This window comes from Paramisgurnus dabryanus, chromosome 10 (assembly GCF_030506205.2).
Source record: "Paramisgurnus dabryanus chromosome 10, PD_genome_1.1, whole genome shotgun sequence".
NCBI classification, from domain to species: domain Eukaryota; kingdom Metazoa; phylum Chordata; class Actinopteri; order Cypriniformes; family Cobitidae; genus Paramisgurnus; species Paramisgurnus dabryanus.
In genome coordinates, this window is record NC_133346.1 from 25,487,483 (window position 1) to 25,512,050 (window position 24,568).

General features: G+C 36.5%; 1 protein-coding gene across 2 annotated transcripts; it reads left to right on the plus strand.

The window, feature by feature from the left end:
- The first annotated feature begins 1,403 nt into the window (after positions 1-1,403).
- On the plus strand, positions 1,404-20,266 carry carm1l (coactivator-associated arginine methyltransferase 1, like). Of its 2 annotated transcripts, XM_065240621.2 has the most exons (13): positions 1,416-3,664; positions 5,298-5,423; positions 7,070-7,167; positions 7,276-7,374; positions 8,450-8,560; positions 10,127-10,304; positions 10,963-11,053; positions 16,225-16,306; positions 16,422-16,507; positions 16,653-16,742; positions 16,830-16,967; positions 17,039-17,128; positions 19,831-20,266. In XM_065240621.2, the coding sequence occupies exons 1-13, from the start codon at positions 3,508-3,510 to the stop codon at positions 19,838-19,840; spliced, it is 1,356 nt and encodes a 451-aa protein (XP_065096693.1). In that variant the 5' UTR covers positions 1,416-3,507; the 3' UTR covers positions 19,841-20,266. The 2 variants fall into 2 exon arrangements, with proteins under 2 accessions (XP_065096696.1, XP_065096693.1); XM_065240624.2 differs by lacking the exon at positions 19,831-20,266 and having other exon boundaries at positions 1,404-3,664; positions 17,039-17,132.
- The last annotated feature ends 4,302 nt before the right edge of the window (positions 20,267-24,568 follow it).

Sequence of the window (24,568 nt, forward strand, 5' to 3'; positions counted from 1 at the left end):
TGGAGGAGGATGCTGCCAAATGTGCCAACCTTACAGATTTATTTTCAAGAGGACAAACAAAAGTGACAACAGGTAACTTAAAGAGAAATAAGCCATAATGATTAGCATTAGCAACGTAATTATTCGGCTAATACCGTTGTCAAACTATTTACAAGCCAACATTTTTTTAGTTAAAATATTAGCCTTTTGTGTATACATGGCGATTCATAGACTTTGCAAATATTATGCAAGCATCTTCTGAGCAGCAGATATGCCACTCCCCCGCTGAAAATGAGGAGGCCATGAGTAAACAATATGAATTAAAGTTATTTAACCCTCAGGTTGTGTTCAGAACCCTATAATACCTTTTGTGTTCCCAGTCAAAATTTTTTTTTTTTTTTTTTTTTTTTTGTTCCCAGTCAAAAATGACCAGCCTAAAAAAAGCTTATAAATCACTTGTTATGCTATATGTTTACCCAATATTGGATTCAATATTTTCTTTTTTAATTAGGACTGGGTTTTATATTTCTATTTGCATCTGATTACTCATATAGGCCTCATAGCATTAGCAATAAGGACCATGAACTGGGGTACCATGCCAAATATGAGGACAGCGCCACCTATGGGTCATGAGATATGAAAAATTGCAATTTTTGCCCATAACTATTGAAATGTTTGATAGAAAATTATGATCTTAGTGTCTATAGATTCCTTGGCTCATGACAAATCTGTCGATATATATTATGCCGGAAATGACCAAACCGCCTGTCCACCATTTTGAATTTTGTCATAAATTGTGATAACTATTAATCTATATGATGTATCGGCACAAAAATCGGTAGGGAGCATCGGTATGATGTCCTGAAGGTACCTGGGAAATCTGAAAACAGCGCCACCTAGGGTTTATAACAGCCTATAACTTCTAAAAACTGTGAATTTTTATTCACTGGTTTCTGTCGATTGCAACGATATCTCATTTGTCAGTTTCCAACATTCTGTTCATATCTTATTTCATAGCATATGTGAAGTAGTTTTTTCGCTACTACTTTTGCAAATTAAGTCTATTTTATGCCAGGCTCTGTTCACATAAACTTTAGAGCAATCCGCACAGAAATGACCAAACACATTTTTGATATTCTCTGCCATTCCCGAGAAATACCTGTCCAAAGTTGACTGTCCCTGTGACATTGTCTCTTTGTCATATTAAATTATTATGACTGTATTATAACATGTTGTGCATTACTATACAAAATGTTTTTCTTGACTTAAACTGTAACTCTCCTCACTTAAACTGATTCTGATTCTTATCTGATTCTCATATAAATTGTAATTTTGTTATTTCTGCTCTGCAATGTCATGTCTGCATCTTCCTTGATTGGGCCATTTGAATGTTTGCAGCTCTGAAAACCTTGGCCAGCTACACCAACTGTGTAGCACAGTCTACTAAATCACATGCATGAAAACTCAGAGGTTGAAGGTTCGATTTCTGCCTGATGCATGTGTTATGTTTTTCTATTAAGATTTTGTTTTGAGTTAATTCTCACCTATTATTCTTAACCAGTCTGTTTTCCATGTTCTGCACTGCTTGCAATAATTTCACCATTTCAAAAATGCAGTAGCGGCCATTTTGAAAAGTACAGTATTCAGTTTTTTTACTACTTCTTTTGCAGTGTTTGTTGAATTGTTACACAATTTGGCTCAGATTTTCTTTGGACTGAGCCGCATAGAAATGACCAAACAGAATTTTGATATTTATCTTTGTTCAAAAGTAATACATTTGTCAATCAGGAATAACTTTTAAACCGTTTAATCAACTAAAATTCTATGGAGAATATTTGATGGGATAATGTAGGTAAAGTGGGATGGCCATCATTGTCTAACAGGAGATCAGGGCATTGGCATATTTTTATCTATAAGGCCATGCTGGGTCTGTTACCATCTTACATCTGTAATTTAATAACATGGAGAAGTGCTGGTTCTTATTCATTGCGATCAAACGATCACTAGCTGCTTTTGGTTCCATTTGCCCATACAGAATTGGGAAAAAGGGCTTTTGTTTACTCCGCTCCTTCTGCATGGAACTCTTTGCAAAAAGACTTGAAATTATCGGTACTTATTTCCTTAAATGTTTTTAAGGCCAGATTGAGAGAACCTGAAATGATCTGTATAAATTGTAAATGTTTTTAATTATTTGTATTGTAACAACTTTTATAAATGTAACTGACTATGTTTTTGCTGCCTCTTGACCAGGACTCCCTTGAAAAAGAGGTTTTTAACCTCAACGGGACTTTCCTGGTTAAATAAAGGTTAAATATTTTTTTTTTTAAAAATGCCTTCCCAGTAGCTCAACCAAATGTGTGATGGGCATGAAATCCAGAGGTTGGGGGTTCAAATCCAGCAGGGCAGCAATTAAAATGGTTGACAATTTTGTGTCATGTAGAGTCAAATGTTTGAACAGGTTTGACTACCTACAGGGGATTTAAAAAAATATTCTGTTCTTGAGAAAAATCTCTCCAAACTTGAATATACACATTGTCACTTCAGCAATCTAGCTTAAGTAGCTGTCTGTAAGTATGTCTCCACTGTAGCTCAACCAAATGAGTGACAGGCATGAGACCTGGAGATTGAGGGTTCAAATCCTGGATAGGGCAGCAATTGAAGTCTCTTACTTTAGAGTCAAAAGCTTCAATTCATTATTTGTATTTTACTTTATTATTTTTACAGGTATGTTAATGTTGTAAGTGCCACACGTGATTAGACCTCATGACCAAATGTCTAAATCACACAATGCCTGCACATAACAAATCTTTTGTGCTTTTTAGCAAAGAATATAAACTTTTGAAAAATATTTAGTAGCCTTCATCAGTTTTTGCACATAATCTTCACTGTCTTGACATAATGTGAGACAGATTTGGTGAGAATCAAATAAATCCCTTTGGAGGAGTATGTTTTTCTTTTTCTTTTGGCAAGGCAATAACATTTATATTTACATTTATTTATTTAGCAGCCGCTTTTTTCCAAAGCGACTTACAAATGGAAACAAGAGAAGCAATTAGAGCAACACAAGAACAGCAATACATAGTGCACTAGAACTATCTCATCAAGTCTAACACAGTATACATAGCCAAGGGTAAGTGCTTTTTTAAGACAGAGAATATAAAGATAAATATAGAAAACAAGAAAAGATATTAGCAGGTGAGGTTTTGGCGGAAGAGATGGGTTTTTAGCCAATTCTTAAAGACTACTACAGATTCAGCAGATCTTGTTGCAACCGGTAGAGCATTCCAATGATGAGGAACAGAACCAGAGAAGGTACGTGATTTTTGTGTTTTAAAGATTTGTTATAGAAGTATTTGTTGTAAGGAATGTAACAAACTACTTACTATCTACTACTTTTACTTTAGCTCCACCTTCTTTGCACTCCAGGTCCTTTTAAGAACCTCCTCTAATGGGAACTTCACAAACTCTGTCAAAAAGGAATGAGAGGATGAGAGGTCCGGCGCCTTACAATAAAGACTTGGTTTAATTATGGGTGATAATCAGATGAGTTTCTCTGTCTCCCTGGTATTTCTAAATGAAAGCAATATCAAGCAAAATCTGCTGGATTCTACACAGAGTCAACATCAGAAACGTACACTTCAAGTAAGCAGAGAGCTGAATGACATCTACTTCACCATTAATGATGGTAATTATGTTTTTTGTATTGCTTTTACATGGTTTTGATCTTTATGTTTTCAAGTATAAATTGTAGGCTAACAATAATAACTAAAAAACTAATTTCAAAGCTTCACAGAGGGAAATGTTATTGCTGTGTTAAAGCTCAGATGACCTTATAAGTTATTTGTTTGAGATGCTTTTCAAAAACATTTATATTATAAAAAATAAACATAAACTATTCAATTATTAAATAAAGTTTGAGCATAAAGCTAATGAATGTGAATAGCAAAGCTTAGATCATTTGAAGAGAAATGTTTGACTTCATTTTGAAATCTCTGCCCTTTAAATGTTTTACATCGTTAGCTTCTGAGTTTGATCTTAATTTATTAGCACTGCTTTCCAGGATAAATAAATCTTAATAAATAAAGATTTCTTATGGCTCACATTTTTTTGCTGTTTTTTTATTCATTTGAATCTCAGAAGGTTGTTTACATAGACATAAGGTACAAGTGCATTATATGTAAAGATATAAACCTTTACACATTAATAAAGTAAAGAACAAACATCAAGCTATATATTTATAAATATACACTGTATATAAAGAAAAGAAAACAAAAATGTTTTTAAAACATCCCCACCCACATGATTCTTTACAATGTTAGTATTTTCTTACACATTATGAGTCACACAGGATCATTTAATACCAACTTTATTATTTTATCTTTTTCCTGAATACATGCACTGTAAAAAATCTTTGCTGCCTTTAGTTGAAATAAGTTAACCTCATAAGCAACTTATCTTTTGTAAAGATGAATAATAGCTTGTTAAACTTACTTGTAAGTCTGAGTTAATTAAACTAAAAAAATAATTCAGAAAATATTTTTTTACAGTGTGACATTAAATAGAAACTAAACAGTTTTCCAGTAAGTTAAGATCTTAAAGAACAACCTACTGTAACTGCGTTTTTCCTAACAAATAATCTCTTCCACTGCTCTTTGCATGGCAATGTTGAAGGACAAATGAAGACTCTTTATTCAGGTGGGCAACACATTTTCTTGGGTCTCATTGTGTGGTCTGGCTGACAGGTCGATAGAATTTACTGCCTCGCTGTGCATACTTTATAAGCGGTGAGGCTGTTCTGTTCTTTGGGCTCCAGCAAATTCTGCACCAAACTTTGTTTTCTTTGACACGGTACACTGATCTTGGCCGCCAGCACTTTCTGCCCTGTGCCGCAGAAAATCAGATACCAGTATTCTGTTATGCATTTACTCACCCTTGTGTTGATCCAAACCTGTATGATTTCCTTTCTTCTACAGAACATAAAAGTTCACGCTTCTCTTTTTTAAAGTACGAAGTGACCACTAGCTGTCAGTTGCCAATAGGTCAAAAATTTTAATTGTTTGAAACTGAAAAGCTGTTAAATATTATTCAGATATGTTTAGAAAGCACAATGCTGGATTAGACTATTAGAAATGGCAAAGGTACAAAAACATTTAAAAACTAATTGTGTTTGAAAATGTGGAAGTACCAATGTAAAAATTATTTTCTAAAGAAAGTCATAAAGGTTTCAATGGATGAATGTAGATTTTTTTTGGGGGGGAACTATTCCTTTCACAGCTTAAATAGCATTCATATGTGTTTTCATATGATCTTGATTGCAGGTGATGGGGTCTGTGTTTTAAAATTTTCAGTCACACGGGAGACAGAATGTTGTCGTGTGGCAACTCGCTCATTTCTCATAACATTGGGCTGTTTCAGTATAATTCTGTGCTTCACGACTCAGTCAGGTGAGTTTTTAATCTCATTATTACTATGTTACTCAGATATAAATGGTATGTCCTAATGAGATTGTCTCAGACATTTAAACAAATATGGCCTATGACAATGATACATTTAATTAGAAGCCATCATCATGATTTCAATATAAAATGTTTTTGATCTATTGTGTGTTTACCAAAACTACTTCATGCCTCATAAAATTTATATTTTATAATCATTTCTTAGATATTGTGCTTGCATTACTTTCTTTTTCCTTTAAGAAGTATAAAATCTGTATAAAAGTATAGAAGTATAAAAAAATGTGTGCCACACATGGAGATATTGGAAAGGTACTGGTCAAAACTGGACAGTATTCACCCCAACAGTTCTTCCCCTGGCAATTGGGAAATGTGCCACAATGGCTGAAATTATTGTCAAGATACTCCACCTTGATTTGTACCCCTGATGTATTCCTGATGTATCACAAATGCTCTCAGCAGAATTCACTTTTTTCCCAGTTGACCCAACCAAGAGTTAAGTCTCTAGACGTTTATCTCTAGGTTTCATATATGAAGGTATTTTCTTTGGTGCTTGCACACTGCAGTGGTCTTGCCATAAATTACTTTGATCAACTTCTAGGCATTTTGATATGCTCCTGGCTGGGGTGCACTGCCCTGTCCAAGTGGTTCTCCAATTTCTTGGAGCTTGCATGTTTCCATCCATGATCATTTCATAGCAGCATGACATGACTTACGATATGGCTTGGCAGTCAGTAAACATTCTTGAAAATTCACTGCTGAGGTCTTTTCTTTCTGATGCTGCACTAATATGGGACTTGGAGCTGGTTTTGGCTACTGCTTACAGTTCCACCATTGTCTTGAAGACTGCACCACTCAGCCATTGGTCAAGCGAGATGCTAACCTGCCGGATCTCATTAAAATCTCTTGTCCTAAATCTGCACCTGAGATTTCGAAAGCGTTTTTTACACTTGAAGTGGAAAGGATATGGTCAGTCCTTTAAAGGAAAACACCACTGTTTTTACTCAATATTTTACTATGTTCTTTCCTCAACTTAGATGAATTAATACATGCCTATCTTTTTTCAGTGCATGTCCTTTTAATCTTACAGTGCTTTTTGAATGTTTTGGCATTAGCCTACCCACATTCATTCCTATGGCTCCAAACTAAAGTTTTATTTTGTGCCACCATATTTACATGTGTAAATACTTATGTAACAGTCTTTAAATAGGGAAAACATGAAAGTGTTTGGTTGCTTCTAAATTAATCTCTGTTTGGAGCCATAGGAATGTAATTTCTCCTACTTTTGAGTTAGTTAGTTAGTTAGTGGAAGCTTACATAAGCAAGTTAATAGACATTCTTTATTGACACCCATTGCAGCTGTCAGATCAGGTGTTCATAAGCCATTCAGAAGGTTTGGCTGTTTTTAGGCAAAGATTTTCCCACTGGGTGATAGAGGCTATATGCTAATGAAATGGCTCAAGGCTCTATCTAGATCATATTCAGACAGGTATTGTCTGTAAAAGGTTGTTTTGCAGTTTTCTGCCTTTGTAATGTGATGTTTAAAAAAATTTGCAACAACACATATGCTGTTACTGTTCTGATGGGTTGTTATGCTATAACTTTTTTTAAATAGTATATTTTGCCTTATGTTTCAGAGTTTCAGTACTTCCACAAAAGGCTAAAGTCATGGAATGACCTCAGGAGAGATCAGTCCGTTTTTAACCAGAGTACAGGCGATTCATCTACACCACAGGTAAAGAGTCTTATTATATGTAGAATCCATGTTATTTCCCTTTCATGTGGTCAGTGTATTTTTTTTTGTTTTGTGAGAAAAGTGACATATTTTCATGTTCTCCCTCAGCTCAGTCTGTCACAGCAGCAGAACACACTACAGGATTATCTCAGAACTGCAACGTACCAAAAAGCCATTTTGCTCAATGATGTTGACTTTAAAGATAAAGTATGTGTTTGTGATGTTTAGTCTGTTCAGTCATGACAACTCTCAGAATTGATTTTAGAAGCTCTTAAAGCTCTGCATGAACCATTACACAACCAACTTACATTGGTCAGCCAAAACATTTATCACTGCCAAATGTACTCAACTTGCTCGGTTTGACCGCCTTGTTTATAATGGCTTCTAATAATCTTGCGTCCTGTTTGTTGTTGCCTCCATACATTTGGAGTTTTTTATTTGAATGTTAGCAGTAGAAGAAACATACAAGCTTACTGGCTGCTGTTTACATTGAATGACAAATTAGCTTGCACAATCAGCTTTTATAAGCTATAAATCTTTACTTTATCCAAAGCGACTTACAATTGCTATGTATGTCAGAGGTCGCACGCCTCTGGAGCAACTAGGAGTTAAGTGTCTTGCTCAGGGACACAATGGTGTATCACGGTGGATTCGAACCCGGGTCTCCCACACCAAAGCGTGTGTCTTATCCACTGCGCTATCACCACCACATATACTGAACATGTAGAAAATGGCAGCAGAAGCAGAATACTTCTTGCATACTGCTTCCTTTACTGTGGATTCTTAGATAATACTCATTATTATGCATACAAATTTCCATGTAATAAGAAAGTGGGTACAGGCCTATATTCGGATGGGACTGATTCTATCAAATTCAAGGGGCTGCATTACTTTTCATTTATGTTGTGCTAGTCGATAAAACATTGCTCTTGTATTTGCAAAAGTTTTGGTTACTACCACTGTAGAAACAATGTGTATTTTGTAACTAATGTATAATTTTTTTTACAACCAAAAGTCTCTTGCAGTAGTAAACCACTGCGGAAAAGTATGGCTTTAAAAGAACAATATTGAATACATTGTAAATTGGTTTGGATTAAAGCAAATATTATAATAAATAAGTACTACTGAGAGATAAACATTTTATATCCATGAAAAAACATTTTAAATAGGGAAATAAACAACAACATTATTAAAATTATTTTTTTTGTACTAAACCATTTTTTCTGAATTGAATTGTTTAAAGCTTTGTAAAAACATCCATGTTTTCATGCCTTTTTTGTAGGTGGTTCTTGATGTTGGCTGTGGGACAGGGATATTGTCTTTTTTTGCTGTTCAGGCAGGAGCAAAGAGAGTATATGCAGTGAAGGCCAGTTCTGCAGCCAAATATGCTGAAGTTTGTACAATCTATTTCTTGTTCCATCTTTGAATTTATTTGAAAAAGCATTATTCTTTATTATTGCATCATTGTATTATTCTGCCTATACAATGTAAATGAACAGGAAATCTGAAAAAAACAAAGGGAATCTTATTGTTAAAGTTACATCAGCAAGTTATAGCTTTTTATGCATAAATCTATTACAAAGAGCATTCATTGCATAGTGATGGCACATCTGACTCTGTTGGATTATAAATCGCTTATCACTATCTGTCTTCTTACTCATAATACCTAAAGCTTACGCTATGGGTTTTGTGAAAAAATACCCAGATCAAGTTAGCCTTACTAGAACATTTTGACAGGGTTTCAAGATTTTCAAGAGGTCCTTTGAAAGGTTGTTTCCTGCACGTCAGGAATGCATGACATTTTGGGTACTAAATGACTTGAAGACAGAATTGGCCAAGAAACTTGCATAGATAATGAAGGCTTTCTTTATTTTTTAGGCTACTGCCATGTATTTCTACAGCAACATTTGATTTATACTCTCTAAAAATGCTGGGTTATTTTCAACCCAGTGTTGGGTCAAATATAAACATTGTCTGTGTTTTGTCCCAACTTGGGTTAAAAATTACACAGCTTTTTAAAGTGTGCCAAGCACTAGTTTTAAACTCTGAAAATGTAAAATGTTTTTTATCTTTAGCACATGAAGTAGAAGGAATGTTTGAATTCAATAAGTAAGGGATAATGTAGAGGCAGCCGGTAGTTATTGGGAAATAAGCCCCGACAGTGTGATCAGGACCCGACGCGAAGCGGAGGGTCTTGTATCACACTGAAGGGGCTTATTTCCCAATAACTACCGGCTGCCTCTACATTATCCCGCTTATTACACGGCTACTTGCCACATAAGAAAAAAAAACTGGACATGAATATGAATTTGAAACATTTTATTGGCATATTTGTTTTAAATTCACATTTTTATCCTTTCGCGAAACTTTGCACAGATGCATAAAATGATAGTAATACCTTATTAAGATCCTCTGCTTCATACTTGTCTGTCTCCATTTTTTTCTCTTTAACCAGTCTTTGAGAAGTTTTAATGCCCATTCTGTATTTTTTTGTGTGTTGGCTTCGTAGCTGTCATGCTCTAATTTGTCAAGTTCAGTCTCAGTAAGCTGTCTGTGTCTTGTCGTGGTTGTCGAGTGTTTGTCACAAGATGGCGCCAAACAGACAGTAATCTTTATTGATCTTTATTGGCGCGGAGCGATTTTACTCGTGCAAGTAGTCCGGCTATGCGTTATTATTTTGGAGCGGTTATTATTTGAAAAGAACGAACCTGCAAATGTCTCAACTGACCAATCAGAATCAAGCATTCCAGAGAGCCGTGTAATAAGGATTAGTGTGCACCACTAGCTTCACCTGAGGTGATAAGTCTCTGAAGTGATAAGTCACATGGCGGCCCGAACATTTGGTTCTGCGTTACTGACATAATTGCTGTGGACTTGGTTTTGCTTCTTTAATTCAGTGGGGATAGTTTTAGGATTTAATTATTATGAGTCATTTTTTGTATCATTCTTGTTTTTTTAGATTCTAGTGAAGACCAATAACTTGTCTGACAGAATCACAGTTTTGCAAGGAAAGATTGAGGAGGTTTCCTGCCCTGAGAATGTGGATATGATAATCTCAGAGCCCATGGGCTACATGCTTCTCAACGAAAGGATGTTAGAGAGCTATCTACATGCCAAAAACTGGTTGAAACCCAAAGGTTTGTCATGTGACACGTATGAAACCATCACCAATAAGACACTGTTACATCACAACATGCTGTTCTTGGAGCAAATTCAGCAGATTTGCTAAAAGAATGTTATAGTTTAGATACAACCAGCTGAGCTTAACCTGTTTTTCTTTAGTAATCTGTATTTTTCTGATTATTATGAACATTTAATAAGAACAGAGGGAGGAACTGCGTTTATTGTAAAAGTGGGTGTTATGTTTTAGAATAGTGCCAGGCCATTGAAAGGGATCAAGAGGGATTTGTGATGTTAACGAAAAATAATGTCTTTTCAGAGCAAGTTTGAACCAGACAAAATGTAATTTTTATTTAATTGAAGTAACATATTAATGCATGAATTGTGATTTACACAGTAAAAAGTTAAAACTTACTTAAAATAGAAACACTTAAAATTGGTAACACCTAAAAAGTTGTATACTTTAAAGGTAAAAGAAATTGTAACACCTAAAATATTTAAAGATTTTCAACTTGAATTTTTCACTTAAAATGAGAAAAAACCTTCACATTTAGGCGTTACCAATTGAAATAATTTGATCCAACTTTTACTTTTTACACTGTACAAGACCAGAACCATCCACTAAGACTTAATACTTTGACTTCATGTTTATATTATGTTTTTATCATTGGCTAGGAATGATGTTTCCTACTAACAGTGACATCCACCTCGCACCTTTCACTGATGAACAGCTTTACATGGAGCATCATGCCCGCTCCAGCTTCTGGTAAAACAGCTTTATCAACTTTTAACGGTCAACCAAATTAGATAAGTGGTGTGATGAGCTTCATGGGAGCAGGAACTATCTCTGTTAGTTGAGGACGAGACAGGGAAAGATAAACAAAATCCTATTAGCGGAGGGGCCACTGATTTCGCAAGTGGTCATTGGTCTAGTTAAGCTAATTATTGCAACATAAGTATATTTAAAGACGAGTTATGTGAAATAGATATGTAAGATCAAGTTAGCTTTTTTGCAGCAGCGTTTTGAACCAGCTGAAGCTTGTTTACCTGATTTACGTGACACCCCCCAAGTAATAGTAATAGTAATAGTAATAGTTTATTCTTGAGGTCATAAAGCGTGGATAAGCTTCTCTGCATCTGATGCAGACAACATATGACATATTTTTGAGATATTTCTAAAATGGAAGAATGCTATGCAGCAGACGTTGGAAATATCGAAAGATAGATGTTTGCTGTCAAACATCACACCTAGATTATTGACTGTGGAAGATGGCACAACAGTGCAGCCTTCTATGGGAAGCTTGTAATCTGACATAAGTTATTTGCCATCCAGTCACTGATATTGCTAATACAGGCTGTTAGCTTAGAAAACTGGTGGGTTTTGCTAGGATGTAAAGCTGGGAATCATCTGCATAGCAGTGAAAACTGATGTAAGGTTTCCTGATCATTTCTCCTAGAGGTAACATATATAACGAGAAAAGATATGGCCTAGAACTGATATCTGCATTATGCCGTTTTTAACCTGAGAGTGACATGACTTTTTCTCATTTACATAAACAAAGTGATAGCGGTCGGTAAAATACAACCTAAACCAGGCTTACGCCTGACCACTGATGCCAACATAGTTTTCTAGTCTATTGAGTAAGGTCATTTGTAACTCTAAGCAGTGCTCTCTGTGTGCTATGGTGGGGCCTGAATCCTGATATGAACTCATATGAGCTATTTTATAAGAATGTCTTGGCTTGGCTTGCCACTACTTTTTCTAAAACTGTACTGTATTTGAAACCTCCAAAAGCTGGCCTGTTCTCTTCCATTGTAAGTGAATGACTGTAACTGCATGTTTTTTCAATTGATGAATAATTTTGATAGAGCTTAACTTGTATTGAACCAGGAACATTCCTTTAAGACTCTACTCTGTGTGATCATGTTCCCTCAAAGACCATGTCGATCCCACATGCACAACAGCCTCAACCATCATGGTTTATTTTACATTGGCCCACAGGGAGTTGTGGTTTCCTGGCATGGAGAGACTGTATTCTCCCTGCCACCCACATCTCGCGCTGTACTTGCACTGTGCCGTAACCAAACTGAAGCCAAGCAGCTTTCTGTTGTCCAAATCAGAGTCATGGCACATAGTTCTTGTCTTTCTGTCTGTAATAAGTTTAAGCTGCACTGTAAAAAATTCTTTGCTGCCTTAATTTTTTTGTTGAATCAGCTCAGATGTCATTTTAACTTACTATTATTTATCTTGACAAGAGACGAGTTATTTTAACTATATTTTATAAGTTATAACAAGTCAACTTGGATCAGTGTGAATGGAGATTATCATGACAATTTTGTGATCTCATAGAGTAAACATACCCTTACTTGGAAAAGCAGAATCGGTTCTGATTCTGCTAAACCTGTCAGCAGCCTTTGACACAGTCAACAATCATATCCTACTTGCCACCCTGTAATCACTAGGGATCACAGGTGCTCCTCTCCAATGATTCAAATCTTATCTCTCTGATATATCCTTCAAGATGTCGTGGAGGGGCACGCTGTCCACAGCTCACCAGATTGTCACTGGGTTCCCTCAGGGATCAATGCTCGGTCCACTACTTTTCTCCATCTACAAAACATCTTTAGGACCTTTTTATAGGCACATGGCTTCTCCTACCACTGCTTTGCTGATGATACCCAGATCTTCTACTCATTTCACTCTGATGATCCCACCATAGCAGGAGCAGGAGCACCATAGCAGGCACAACTCCTGATCCATTCCAGGCCCTGGTAATCTTTAAAATGGACTAATGCAATGCTCTCCTTGCTGGCCTTTCTGCAATGTCTATCAAACCACTCCAATTGGTTCAGAACGCAGCAGCTCAGCTCATCTTTTAGGAGCCCAAAAGGGCTGATGCAACGCCGCTCTTCACCTCTCTCTACTGGCTACTGATTGAAGCCGTGTCAGGTACAAGTCACTACTGCTCACTTACAGAACTTTCACTGGCCCTGCATTGGCATACTTTTACACTTTCCTGCATTCCTACACCCCACCCAGAACCTTAAGTTCAGCAAATGAGCTGCGCCTTGTCTTACCTTCACAAAAGGGCACTAAATCACGTTCCCGTTGATTTTCCTCCACTACTCCCTGCTGCTGGAATGATCTTCCTGTAGGAGTCCAATCAGCCACATCTCTTGCAACATTCAAAAAACAACTAAAAATTCTTATCTACCAAAAATACTTGACAAATTGATATTGACTGCATTTCTAACTCTGCTATCTTATAAATTATATAAATAGAAAATTTACATTTACATTACATTTAGTCATTTAGTAGATGGTTTTGTTCAAAGTGACTTAAAATGAAGTAAACAATAGAAGCAAATAGGGCAACACAAGAAGAGCAATACACTAGAACTAGTCTCATCAATTCTAACACAGTATACATAGCCAAGGTTTAGTTCGGTGACAGAGCACAGGGACCGAAAGGGTACGTAAGACTGTATAAGCAAGTGAAGGTAAGGGGGTGCTGACCCAGTGGTGGTTTTAAAGGCCAGGAGCAGAGCCTTGAATTTGATGCAAGGAGCTATAGGAAGCCAGTGTAACTTGACTAAGAAAGGAGTGATGTACACCCTCTTCAGTTCATTGAAGACCACTCTTTCCGCTGCATTCTGAATCATCTGTAGGGGTGTGGTTGTGCAGGCTAGGAGTCCGGCCAGTAACGCATTCCAATAGTTCAGTCTGGACAGGACTAGAGCCTGGACTCGGACTTGTGTAGCATGCTCATTTAGGAAAGGTCTAATTTTCCTAATGTTGTAGAGGATAAATCTGCAAAAGCGGGCGGTTCTGGCAACATGCTCCAAGAAGCTAAGCTGATCATCAATCCCAGGTTTTTGGCTGTCCTGGAAGGCTTAATGGTCGAAGAACCTAGCTGAATGGAAAGGTTATAATGAATATTATGGTCGGACGATATGACAAACAGCTCCGTCTTTGCAAGGTTTAGCTGGAGATGGTGATCCTTCATCCAAATTGAGATGTCCCTCAGGCATGCTGAGATTCGGGCAGAAACCATGGGATCTTCCTGGTGGACCCTTACGAAACAGAAATATATTGCAGTATATTGTAAAATATCATGTAATATATTAGGCAACATATTCCCATATATCGGATTTAATATTTATATTTTACAATATATTGAAATATATGCATAGACCATACATGTATATATGATACAAAATATATTGCAATCAAGAACAAAAAGGTCACTATATTATGATCCTGACCCACACTCCTAATCAGTAGGTGGCAGTAATGCCTCTAAAAGTTTTTTGCCAACTGCCAGTAAAATTCAAGAAGAAAAAGAAGAAGAAGGCTGATGTCAGCAGGCTCCAAGGAAACTTCAAGTTTTACAAGGTACATAGTTTTCAGAGCTGGTGCTTTCCAGTTTTTATTGCATCTCTGCTAGGAGAGATTTTTGTGATCAAGAGAGGCAGCAGGAGAAGGGAAATAGTAATCCTTGTTGTTCTGCTCCACAGATGCTGTTTTAAAACAGTTTCCTACGGCCAAGGAAGCTGATGTCAGAAAATCCATCAACAGTAGAATCTGCTAGGTAAGATACCAGGTGAAGAGCAAAAGCATGGATATATAAGTGGTTTACATCAGTGAAGAACCAAGATGGACTCCTAACCTGGAGAACAGACTGTTCTTTTGGCAATTTATTTCTTTGCTTTTTCACAGTCCCCAAAACTTCTTGAAAGTTTGTTCATTATTGTCTGTGCATTTTGTTTATTGATATTGTCTTTATATTGTATAATGGGACTGCTGAAAGTTTGAAATGGACATAGGTAATTTAAGTTGCTTTAATTTATATTTTGTATATTTTTTTGTTTAATGGCACTCTTTTAAAATTTAATTTATGTAAATGCAATGCAACACATTTATGTAATGTAATGAAAAGCCAATCACATTTCCTTTGACTGACCATAATGCAAAACCTCTTGTGGTTTTAATATAGTGTACCTCTGTACCTCAAATTGGGTTTAGTATCTGTGCCTGATTAAAATAAAATAAAGATGGCTTTTGATAGATTACCCATCAGTCTGTGTTAATATGTGGTGTGGATGTTTTCATATTGCAGGTTGCATATTTAAGTATTTATATATTTTGGATGTTTCATGTACATATACTGTATATATCCCCATATATGTTCATACATTGTATGTGCATGTTCTCATATATGTACACATATTGTTTTTATTTACAATAAATATGTACATATAATTCCATCTAATTTTAAATATATGTAAAATGTATTCCACAATTTATCGAACACATATCTACGTATATATTTCCATATAGTTGTACATATATTTGAAATATATTCTACCATATAGTAAACATATATGTGACACTATATCTGTACATATATTATTAATACATTTTCGCAAATAAATCGAAATACAATATTGCAGATATTTATAAATATAATATTGCATATATTTTTAAATATATAAACACATATATTATCCATGTACCATATTTTGAAAGTGGCAATAATTTGTATATTTGGCAATATATTACACATATATAGAATATATAAACCATCAATATATTATTCCATGTATTGCCAATATATAATATATTGGAAAATGAAAAGTAAAATAATATATTGCAATATATTACAATATATTTCAAGTAATATATTGGTAAATATATTTTCCTTTCGTAAGGGGAACGACTCTCTCTCTCTCTCTCTCTCTTTCTCTCTCAACACGTATTGTTTTGAAATAGCTAAAACTTGTACCTTGGTATGAGCACTTCTTGTATTATTGCCTCTCTATGACAAATCACTGTTTTGTTTCCTACTTTTTGTCGCTTTGGATAAAAGCATCTGCTAAATGTAAATGAAAAATTGTGTTTAAATGTAGATGACTCAAATATTATTTTTGAATCAGGAATCAGACCAATTTCTATGGTGTAAACTTGACTGGACTTCATTCATCAGCTGTGGACGAGTTCTTCAAACAGCCAGTAGTTGTGAGTCCATGTGTTTTATAAGAGATGTTTCTCTTACATTCTTGACTCCTGGTAGGTTTTTAGATTGACTTATAATGTTGTTATCAAACAGATCAATTGACTATTTGCATTTCAGGACACATTTGATATGCACGTTCTCATGGCCAGGTCTGTAAAGTACAGCATCAGCTTTCTGGAGGCAAAAGAGGAAGATTTACACCGGTAAAGACAATTAAAGAATATACCTGCAAGCAAAAATGACAGGTCAAAATCTAGTCATCGCATAGTCTCTAATAAACTCTTAGTTAAATGATAAAACTTTGATGATGATAAATTGTTTTACATATTATGTAATCTACGTTACTAGGTTGGAAATTCCCTTTGTCTTCAAAATGCTGCAGTCGGGACTGATTCATGGGCTTGCATTCTGGTTCGATGTGGCCTTTGTTGGCTCAAGGTTAAAACATAAAAGGAAAAATGCCAGAAAACTACATGCTGGTGAAAAGTTTAATGAAGTTAAATAATTTTTTATTATATTATACAGGATGACAGTATGGCTGTCCACTGCTCCCAATGAACCTCTGACTCACTGGTATCAGGTGCGCTGTCTCCTGCAAACACCCCTTTTTGTGAAAATGGGACAGACGTTATCTGGGCATGTCCAGCTAATAGCCAACAATAGGTATGACTAACATGCTTGGTATTACACAGTTATGTTATTTGCACACACTATATTTATATGTTCTTTTACAGACAGAGCTATGACATTCATATAACTGCTGTGGTTGATCAGTCTGGATTTAAATCTGGGAACACACTGGATTTGAAAAATCCCTTTTTCCGGTAAGCACACATAAAAACAACAAAACATGTTTTGTGTCAAAGAAACATGACTTAACCTAAACCTTACACAAATAAACCTAGCCCTAACCTTAACTTTGACCCTAAACCTAATGCTGAAATCTAACCGGTTGGTACAAATGTTGTTCTAGGACCAACAATAATTTTTATCCAGAAGTACATCTAACAATCATAATTTTATATTAACAAACGCCTTTCCAACTAAAGCTTTTTTAAAGGGTGGCACAGTGACTTAGAAGCACTGTTGCCTCACACCAAGAAGGTTCCCAGTTCAAGCTCCACCAAAGGCAGGTGGCCTTTCTGTGTGGAGTTTGCATGTTTTCCTGTTGTCAGCGTGGGTTTACTCTGGGTACTCCGGTATGGCCACTATGTTTAGTGGCTCGTCGAGTGGCACTTCCGGTTTCCATTGGCTCATACCACTGTGTTTAGTGGCTCGTCGAGTGGCACTTCCGGTGTCCAGTGGCTCATACCACTCCGTTAAGTGGCTCGTCCACTGACATAGGTCATTAAAACTTCCAGTAGGTCTATTGGATTGAGGCATGTGGCAATGATAGTCACCGATCGATCATTTCAGATCCGAGAGTAACTTATGCGTACTGCTTAAATTTGTTCATTTAATTATGACACAATGATTTTGTGTGTCCTTTTTGACTGTCTGGTGTTCCAGCTAACCGAAAGCGTGAAATTAATCAAGAGCTATATATAGCATCGTGACGCTCTTCATAAGGGATTTTATGATCACAATATTTAAATATTTAAAATGGAAATGCGTAATATTTTGAGTGTTTTAATTTAATAAGTATTTGTCTGAGCCATGGTTGTGTGAACCATGTCTTGGTTGTGTGAACCATGCATCTGCTAAATTCCTGATTATATTTAATCAGGTTTTGTAAATCTTTTTTAAAATGTAGTGAAAGTGAAAGTGAAGTGAGTATTTGCCAATGTATGGTAACCCATACTTGGAATGTGACCTCTGCATTTAACCCATCCAGTGAATAGTGAACACACGCACTGCAAGTCGTGAACACACAAACACCCGTAGTCATTTAAGTCTACTAGAGATACTGAGACATTTCACCACACCCTTTTGTTTGCAGATGATAGCATTAAGGTGAGAACGAAAAGCACTTCTTTCTTTATTTCTTTAAACCAGACAGTCAAAAAGGACACACAAAAACAATTAAATGAACATATAGCAGCAGCACACGCAAGTTACTTTCGGATCTGTAATGATTGATCGGTTACTATCAGTGCCACATACCTCAACAGAACTTTTTACTGACCTGTGTCAGTGGAAGAGCCACTAAATGGAGTGGTATGAGCCACTGGACACTGGAAGTGCCACTCAATGAGCCACTTAACACAGTGGTACAAGGCAATGGAAGCCGGAAGTGCAACTAAACATAGTTTAGTGGCACGTGCCACTGGCTTCTGTGCGTAAGATGCCATGCCACTTAATGTTAAAACCCCTTCTCCAGCTTGTGAATGAATATGGGTTCTCACCATGAATATTGCCATACAGTAAATGCTGGAATGTTGGAAAGAAAGAAAAAAAGAAAGAAAGAAAACGTTTTTTAAAGGACCAGAGCTACAGTATATTTGCTACTAGAACACCCTCAGGAAAAAAAAGGTACAAGAAGGTACAAAAGCTGTCACTGGGGCGGTACATTTTTATAAAGTACACTTTTGTACCTAAACGGTGCATATTGGTACCTTAGAGACTTTTTGGTCCAAACTTAACTTCTGGTAGACTTTCACTAAGAATCATTAAGTCCTTGAGTAGATTAGTAGTAGTAGTCTTAATAACAAGCGAAATAAATAACAAGTAAATAACCTTAGGTCACATAATTGCTAAAGTGTATCAATGACCTAACGATACTGTGTAAAATGAATGTATACAATGTTAACTACAGATCCTTAAATTTTCACCTGGCTGCCAAATCTGCACAGCAGTGATCCATGCTCACTGGTCTTTTAGAAAACCGAAAAAAAAAATTTCCCAAAAGTATTTGTTCCAGAGATCAGTTAAGTCAAAAGTGAGACCGATAAACAAGCATAGACTGGAAGTTAATTTTGGGCCAGACGCGTAACTGTGGAAACGAGCGTGCGTCCCATGACACCATCTATAGGTTGAAATGGTTACACCCAAGGTTTTGTTCTTCACTACTAACTAAATTAAATATTGACCTGTCTTTTTAAATGTTTCTTTAACTAGAATTGATCATTAATAACCTTAGGAAATTTAAGACACCAGTACTGCTTTAAAAACAAATTGAACTATTTGCATGATCTCTCAAAGCCAATGTTGACATTTGAAATTACCTAACCATACATGCCCCTACCCCAATTGAATCTGGACCTTCTTTTGTAGACCCACCCCACACATACGCAAGCCAGGCAACAATGTCGGTTAGTAGACATGCCCCTTACTGCTGATTGGCTAAAAGTGTGTTTTGGTACTTGGCCCGACTCCCTTTTCCAAAGTGTTTTTCCAAAACCGTGCACCCCTCAACTTAAGTTGAGTTAAGTCGAGTTTGTTACTACAATGAACTTGTATATGAAAAGATTTAGATTCATCATGATATGATCCTTTCATAGTTAAATCTTATAATAACTTCTGTCATCACAGTACATTTACTTAAGCTGATAAAAAAGCAGGTTACAATTTCTCTTTTTTGTTTCAGGTATGCCTGAATTCTCATTCCAGTAATATTTACAACAAGACCTAAAAGAAGACCGGAGGAATATCACTAATAATTAAAATAGCTTATTAAATTATTATGTTTCAGTACTATTGCAAACAAATATCCTGTAGTGTCTGCCTGTATTCTAATAAAAACTGAGGAATCATTATATACGGTCATACCATTGCAAAAACAACAAATCTAATGGTGGTACAGTGGACTTTGACTTTTGCACAGTACTGTATATGTGACATAAAAATTACTATTTTACTTACATTGATTATTATTTAAAAGTATAGTTTAGTTTAACTGTCTGATTTACTAAATCCATAAGTGTATAGTGAACTTAAAATTTTCTGTAGAAAATGCTGGGAAGAATACAGGTGCAAAGTTCATTTATTTCAGCAATTCAACTCAAATTGTGGAACTCATGTATTAAATAGTGATGTTAGGTTCTTGAACGAATCGTTCTTTTGAGCCGGTTCTCAGAAGGTAATCGGTCGATCCGGTTCACAAATCGAACTGAATCAAACTTTAGTTTTGGGCATAGGTTCCGGGTTGATGACGCATGACACACAGCCGAAATAGCACGTCGGACTTAAAAAGAACCGAACGAAGTTTGTCGATGATTGCCGAGGCGAGGATTGCCGACGATTCTGACGGATGAGTTGCTGACACTGCGTGTGAATCACTGAGGATTTGAATGAGCCTGATGCGCAAAGTTTCTTTTTTTTTAATAGTTTATTGATATGCTTGTTTTATTAAAAAGCTTTAGTTTTGGTATGATTTATTGTGCATGCAAATCATATTGTAGTTTTAATGTCTTGATACAAAATACTTTATTTGAATGTTTCATTGATATAGTAAATGCGTAGTGATGTCATTTCTTGATGACGTCAGGAACCGGTGAATCGGCTTTTTGAACCGGTTCAATGAGTCGAACTGTCCGAAAAGAGCCGGTTCGCGGAAATGAATCGGACTTTGCATCTGTAGTATTAAATAAATTCAATGCACACAGACTGAAGTACTTTAAGTCTTTAATTGTGATGATTTTGGCTCACATTTAACAATACCCCACCAATTCACTATCTCAACAAATTAGAATATGGTGACATGCCAATCAGCTAAACACCTGCAAAGGTTTTCTGAGCCTTCAAAATTACCTCTTAATTTGGTTCACTAGGCTACACAAACATGGGGAAGACTGCTGATCTGACAGTTGTCCAGAAGACAATCATTGACACCCTTCACAAGGAGGGTAAGCCAAAAAACATTTAAGAAGCTGGGTGTACCTAAACATGTTAACAGGAAATTGAGTGGAAGGAAATAGGGTCCATCCCAATTCAGGGACTGAAGCCTTCCAAGGCCGTCTTCCAAGTGACCTTAAAAGGCTGCACCCCCTGAATTTGGATGCACCCAAAGTGTGGAAGAAAAAGATGCACAAGCAACCAAAAGAACCACAGCCTTCAGAGGCTTGTCAAGCCAAATGGATTCAAAAATTTGGGTGAACTCCACAAGGAATAGCCACTGCACACAGGTGTGTCAAGGAATTTGGCTACAGTCATATTCCTCTTGTTAAGCCACTCCTGAACCACACACAATGTCAGAGGCATCTTATCTGGGCTATGGAGAAGAACAACTGCACTGTTGCCCAGTAGTCCAAAGTGCACTTTAAGATGACAGCAAGTTTTGTATTTCATTTGGAAACCAAGGTCCTAGAGTCTGGAGGAAGGGTGGAGAAGCTCAGAGGCCAAGTTGCTTGAAGCTTGAATATCACCTGCTGGTGTTGGTCCACTGCAGTGGCAGCCGGTGTCATCTTTTTCGAGGGTGCACGATGCAAAGCTCATCACAACATGTATTTAGCCTGTCATGTGTGTGGCTCGTCATTTTAAAATATGTGTTTCGTGCGTCATGTAAACTTATGTGCATCACGAGTGATGTCAAAATATGAGCCTGCTGAAGACGCTTCAACCAGTTTTATGATAAAAGAGATGCCTGCGGATGCCAGATACTTTCTTAATCTCATGTATAATCAGAGATTAGACTACTATTAAAGTAGTTTCTTGTGAATATCTCATGAACATGAGGGTCTCTTTTTACATAAATAATTTCGATGCGTGTGCAGCAAGCTTGTATTTTGACAAGATGCATGACGCACATGGTTCACAGGACGCATCAGAAGAGGTCACCAGCTGCCACTGGTACACTGGCCCTTATTTATCAAAAGTGCGTACACCAAATTTTCAGCGTACACCCAAAACCACGGTGACTTTGAGATTTATCAATATGGACGTTGGCGTACGGCACGCTCAAATCCTACGTCAGCTCAGGAGGTGGTGTACGCACATTTTGAGTGCAGAAATGCGCAAACAATTCCTAACACCACAAAAAGCACTGACAAACTAAAATATATGATATATTATGACCCACTGTAAAAAAACAAAAACATAGTAATATAAACTTCAGTGTTTATTTTTATTCAACATGTACTTCAATGTTTAATTTGTGAGACTTTACCAAAGCATTTTATTTGTAGGCATATGTATTCCTTCAGTTGAGAGCATGGGCGCTTTACCTGACGTTTCAGGGCAAAGCATGTGAGGCTGAGCGGAGCGGAGCGGAGGAGCCTTGAGCGGTGCGGTAATATGCCTCTCTAAAAATTCCGCTCGCTCAGCACCGCTCGTTGAACCCAGAACGCCCTTTGATAATTTGCTAGTTCGAGAATCTGTAAAAACGTCTAGCAATAAGTTATGGAATTCAAGCCTTATACATATGTAAAGTAAAAATCAAAGTTAAGATTGGACAGGAAGAAAACATTGAAAGGAAGTGCGGAGAGACTGTAAAAGTTAGCAAATATTCATCCTGGAATCTGAAGCGGCACATTGCAAGAAAGCACAAGGATGTGCTACGAAAACATGGTAAATAATGCATCAAAAGGTAAGCTAGTTACATACCATTCGATGATAAATAAATAGCTACACATGAATAGGTAAGGTAAAATGCTTGTGTTGAATGGAGCCATAAATCCGATCATGATGACATGCGGACAAATCATGGCCACGAAATATCTTTTATGCTACATTATGGACACTTTTTTTTCTTATTTAGTCTAAAGTATGGCCATAAATATAAAATTCGTTCCCAATATTCAACAGTTTGTTCCTTGGAATTAATTATTATAATATTTCGTAATTACTATTACAATTATTATTACTTCAAATTATGAATTAGCCTAGTAAAACATGTGGATGTCGTTGAAACAAATTGTTAATATGAATTATATCCAGAGCTCCGTATCAAACTGGATCTTAGCTAACAAACTGTATGTAAATACAAAACAACACACTACAAAAGTTACTACATCATTTTAAAATATTATTTAAAAAAACTTAACCGAACCATTAAGCAGACATATAATTTAGATGTAGGCAACAGTAAATAATAATAATAATAATAATAATAATAATAATAATAAATAATTATTCTTCTAAATATCAATTAAACGTCATTAATAATAAAAATAATAATACAAATATTACAAAACGTCATGCAATTATTAATGTGTCTTTAATCCCGCCCTTTAAACTCCCAAATAAAACAATTTTGTTTCTTTCCACTTCCCTGGTTTCTCTTCTTTGCCGTCTTCCATGTGTCAATGTCGTAAAATGAGGGCGTGGGGGAGGTGGAGACTTGAATTTATATGGGCGTGTTATTTTAATGACGATCGTTTTCAGCCGCGGCAATTATGAAGGGCAGGTATTGCGTACACCTGAATTTCAGAGGTACACACAGCTTCATAAATCAGGCGGTGAGAGGAGTGTAAGCATAATCTTACGCCAACATATGCGCCCGTTTCTACGCAAGAATGATAAATGAGGGCCAATGTGTTTTTTGAAAAACAAAGTCACTGCTGACTAGCTTTTTAAAAATGCTGATTTCATTTTCAGCAGGATGGCACATGCCCAAATGCCAAAATGGCCATGATTTTGGTGAGCTTGACTGGCCAGCAATCTCACTAGACCAGGGGTCTTATTTATAAAGCATGCGTACGCACAGATTTGATTGTAAAGTGTGCGTACGCAAAATCCACGGCAAAGTCCATATTTATAAACTGTCTTTGCCGTGGAAAGGTGCTTAGCGCCAAGTCAGGGTCTGAGCAGACGTACAAACTTTTGCTTGTTCGATTGCTGCAGGTTTTTCACGCATACGCATTTTTTTATAAATGATCAAGAACAAACGTAGGATGGTTTCTACGAAGCATTTTATAAATAAGTCCCCTGAACCTCATGGTATTGTCAAGAGGATAATGAGAAACAAGAGACCAAAAAATGCAGATTAGCTGACTGCCACTGTCAAAGAAAACCTGCAGTGCCAGTACAGGATATTGGCGGCTCATGACTGCTCATCCGAGGGGCGCAAATTCAAAATAAGTGTTTGGAGTGTCATGTGTGTTGCTTGCGTTTTCAAAATATGTGTTTGTTGCGTCATGTGAACCATGTGCATCACCTGTTTTGTCAAAATAAGTGCCTGCTGCACATGTGTCAAACCCGTTTATGATGAAAGAGCTGCTAACGCTCACAAAATACATGCAAGACACTCCCTTAACCGTAAACTCTGATTATGCATGAGATTGTGCGAGTATCTGGCAAATGCAAGCGTCTCTTTTATCATAAACCCTTTAGACGCATCTGCAGCCGGCACTTATTTTGATAAGATATGTGATGCACACAGGTTCTCT